The sequence below is a fragment of the Salvia splendens genome, chromosome 12 (genome assembly GCF_004379255.2).
Source record: "Salvia splendens isolate huo1 chromosome 12, SspV2, whole genome shotgun sequence".
NCBI classification, from domain to species: Eukaryota; Viridiplantae; Streptophyta; class Magnoliopsida; order Lamiales; family Lamiaceae; genus Salvia; species Salvia splendens.
Genome location: NC_056043.1, coordinates 26,986,047 through 26,990,504, shown reverse-complemented (window position 1 = coordinate 26,990,504; position 4,458 = coordinate 26,986,047). Strand labels below are relative to the sequence as shown.

Below are 4,458 nucleotides of genomic sequence, written 5' to 3'. Positions count from 1 at the left end.
TATGTCCAACCATGGTAAGGAGCATTGGGCTGCACTGAAGTGGTTGATGAGATACTTGAAAGGAGCATCGGATGTTGGTATTCTGTTCAAGGGAGGAGAAGACCATGAAGGGGATGCTTTGGTTGGCTGGTGTGACTCTGATTTTGCTGGTAACTTAGACACCAGGAGATCTCAGTCTGGGTTCCTATTTACTTTGTATGGATCCGTCATCAGCTGGAAAAGCAGCTTGCAGGGAGTGGTTGCATTATCAACCACAGAGGCTGAGTTCATGGCTATGACATCTGCTGTGAAAGAAAGCAAGTGGCTAAAGGGGATTTTGGAGGATTTTGGTGTAAAGCAATGTAGTGTGAGCATTGGTTGTGACAACAACAGTGCATTGAGCTTGGCTAAGCATCAAGTATATCACGAGAGGAGTAAGCACATAGACGTGAGGTTGCACTTCATTAGGGAGGAGATTGAAAGAGGCAATGTGAAAGTCTTCAAAGTTCACACTTCAGAAAACCCGGCAGATATGTTGACTAAGCCATTACCTAAGGAAAAGTTTCTGCTATGTTTGAAACTGGTGGGACTGGAGAGGAGGAGTTCTGGTTGGTGACTCCGCTATCACAGGTGGAGTTTGTTGGTAGATTGTGATAGCTTCGGTTTTGAGCTCGGCTGTTGAGTTCGGTTTTTTGAGCTCGGTGATGGTGTTCGGTGTCAGAGCTCGGTGTTACGAGCTTAATCGAGTTCGGTGTTAGAGTTCGGTAGTTCGGCACCAAGTTCGGTAGCTCGGCAGCTCCGTGGTCTGGAGAGAACGATCAAAACATGAAGAAGAGTTCGGCTGTTATAACAACTCGTTTCAACAGCCGTTGGATGTACTTAGTTAGTCGTGTTTAATCCTGACCGTTAGATGGAAAATAGCCGTTAGTTAGTTTTGACCTTTTAATAGTTTGTGATTCTGCTTTATTCAGTAATTTTTCATCTTCCGTTTCTGGTGAATAAAATTCTCTTTCGATTTCCAAGTCTTGATTTTTTCCTCTCCCAACATTCGATAATCTGTAGCTAGGATTAACAAAGTGAAATGAGACAAACTTTGTGGGACGGAAGGAAATAGAAAAATGAGACAAACTTTCAGGGACGGAGTGAGTATCATTTAGAGTGGGACATCCAAAATAGGAAAAAATATGTCACTTAGAGTGGGACGAGGGAGTATTAATCATAATAATCTTGTTGAAATTATTATGTTATAAACTAATCAAGATAATAGTAATCTAATTATTATAATTATGTACCATAGTAATAAATATAATAAGAAATTATTATAATTTCGTAAACTAAAATTCTATTGGGTCGACCTTTACGCAACTTGAAACAAAATGCAGTGCACAACAGAAGTTGATACTTGAAATAGAAGCTGAAATATAGATATTAGTTCACAATTATTTCAATATTGTTTAATAAAAGCACAACCAACCAACCAGGCAAGAGGAGAAATGGAAGAATGCAATTTGGTTATTGCAAGACGTGTGTATGTGTAGAAAAATTGGATTTTAGTAATAATGAATTAAAAAGGTAAGCTGGCAAACAATATTGTGTTAACTGAAAGTGGATTTATAGCATAAATGAGAATGGGGAAGCGTGATACTCCCCTCTCCCATGCATATTTCATTACACAACAAAAACAAAACCATCATTTCTCTCTAAATCAAATCTACTATATATATCTCCTCATTCTCTCTAACTCATCACCACCACCATCTATCTTTACATGTTATTAATTTTCTTTCATATAATATTGAGGGAAAATTAATCAAAGAAGATGGAGAAAGGAGGTGGTGTGACAGCATTCGTGTTCATGGTGATAGTGCAGTTAGGGTATGTTGGTATGAATATCATAGCAAAATTGGCAATGAATACCGGAATGAGTCCTTTTGTGGAAGTTGCATATCGCCAACTTTTTGCTACGCTTTCTATTCTTCCTCTTGCTTACTTCATGGAAAGGTATCTATCTATCTATTTATCTGTCTATCTATTTATCTATCTGTCTCATCATCTTCTTCTTCTTCCAAATTAATAGTAGGGCATGAAATTGGCATAAGGTCCGGAACAATTAAAATCTCAATATATTTATGCATATATAAATATAAATTGTGTTTCTTACAATAAAAATAAAATGTTGTTATTTGAATTCTTTTAATTTTTGTGTGTATATAAACACGCATAAATTGTGTGAGAGTGAGGGCACACACATTGCATAGGTATCACATGATCTACACCATGCGATGTATAAATTGAGGTTGCTCATGTTATATGTGTCCGCAAACCAGATACACTCCTACATATACATACATAATTAATTTAAGGTTGCTCATTTTATTACTAGTACTATTTTATTAGGTAATATGGGATTAACATAAATATTATTTTGAGTAGTTATGTTTAATTTTTCATAACTAACTTTTAGCATGCTACGTATCATTTGTTTGCTATGTTGGATTTACATATTAACTCAACAAAAACTTCTTTCTTCAGTTATATTATAATGTGAATTTGACTGCCAATTTTTGCAGGAATAACCGCCCTAAAATGACACGAGGTATCTTATTCCAGATCTTCTTATGCTCCATATCTGGGTGAGTGGAAAACAAGTCTCATATATATTAAAAAAAGTAATTGAACATCTGAAAATAGGGCTTATCTTATGGTGCAGAGTGTCAGTGAATCAAATCACATATTTCGTGGGACTGAAGAATTCAACTCCAACAATCGCATGCGCGTTAACCAACATTAACCCCGCGGTCACCTTCATCATGGCTGTCGCCTTTCGGTAATTATCTATCCAACCCTAACCCTCAAACCTGATACTGGTTTCAGGCTCCACTGACATCCCTATATGTGACAGACTGGAAAACATAGGCGTGAAGACCAAGTCAGGGCTTGCAAAAATAGCGGGCACGGTCTTGTGCGTAGGAGGAGCCCTGTTTTTGTCGTTTTACTCGGGACCCGTCGTACCAATTGGACAATCCATCATTCACTGGAAATTTGCAGAGAGAAGTGTTCCAAGCAACACCCATCCCAGTTTGATTCTAGGCCCTTTTCTCCTCATTCTCAGTGCTGTTTCTTGGGCTGTCTACTTGATCATCCAAGTAATCAATCTCATCTTAACGTCTATTGTTTTATCAACTCAAAAAACTAGAACACGTCTAATATAATTAAATTGCAGGCAAAAGTAAGCAAAAACTACAATGTTCCCTACTCAAGCACGGCCATAATGTGCGCAATGGCAACTGTCCAGTGCGTGGCCGTGGCCTTCGCCATGGAGCCTAAATTATCTGCTTGGTCCCTTAATTCCGAACTTAGGCTCTTCTCATCCATCTACTCGGTATAATAATAACATTCTCTCTTTTCATCATCATCTATATTTAGTTACAAACATGCATGAGTACTAATATATTGTTTGCAGGGAGTAGTGTGCTCAGCACTAGCATTTTGCCTAATGGCATGGTGCATAGACAGGAAAGGCCCTTTATACGTGTCCGTGTTTAGCCCTTTGCTACTTGTTATGGTAGCCATCGTCAGTTGGGCTCTACTTGATGAAAAGATCTACGTTGGAACGTAAGCCTAATTTATTTACGGTTTTAGTCTGGAATATTATGTTTGGTACCTTCATGTCTTTAACTATTAACTAACCGAGGCGGTCCGTTCTTGCAGAGTTGTTGGATCTGTGCTGATTGTGTTGGGACTGAACGGAGTGTTGTGGGGCAAGAATAAGGAGACCGATGTTTATGAACCAGAGAAGAAGATGGCTGAGCCTGGCATGAAAATGGAATCACTCCCGCCAAATCCGAATGCATTTAGCATAGTTTCTCCACTACGATATCCCTAAAATTGGTGCTGTTGTACGTTCTTCGTTATTGAGTTGATTGAGAATCTACTTGTTTTTTACCATGTAATTTACATAATACTATATCTTATTTACAATGTTGATTTATTTTGCGTACATATCTTAGATCAAACGTGATGAAAAAAAAAGAAAAAGAAAACATGTATTGAATGTCTGAACTACAATAGTACTCTATTTGTTCCATGTTAATTGAGTCATTTTTCTATTTTGGAAAGTTCTAAGATAATGAGTCATTTCTATCTTGGCAAAAAGTAACATTTTTTACTTTATTCTCTCTTCATCTCTCTTACTTTGTTCAACATCCACTTAACACACTATTCTTAAACTCCATGCCGAAAAGAAGCGCTTCTATTAAAAAGGAACGGAACTAGTAATAAATGAAACCTAGTTTCTTGAGAAATGAAAATTTTCTTATGAATTAAAATGTGAGTTCAAAACAATGAAACTCACTATTTCTAAGTGATTGGAAACCCCTATGAATTTAAAAAAGAAAAATAAAAAAATACACTTTGATTCTGTCAAATTTTCCCTTTCACCCTTTAAACATCTGATGGTCAAATTCTGTCATACAACAT

The 4,458-nt window shown here is 37.1% G+C and overlaps 1 protein-coding gene across 1 annotated transcript; it reads left to right on the top strand.

Annotated features, from left to right (window-relative positions):
- Positions 1-1,747: 1,747 nt before the first annotated feature.
- LOC121758326 (WAT1-related protein At1g09380) lies at positions 1,748-3,979 on the top strand. The gene is made up of 7 exons (XM_042153741.1): positions 1,748-1,980; positions 2,550-2,612; positions 2,690-2,806; positions 2,882-3,125; positions 3,203-3,361; positions 3,443-3,594; positions 3,691-3,979. The coding sequence occupies exons 1-7, from the start codon at positions 1,799-1,801 to the stop codon at positions 3,863-3,865; spliced, it is 1,092 nt and encodes a 363-aa protein (XP_042009675.1). The 5' UTR covers positions 1,748-1,798; the 3' UTR covers positions 3,866-3,979.
- Positions 3,980-4,458: the final 479 nt, after the last annotated feature.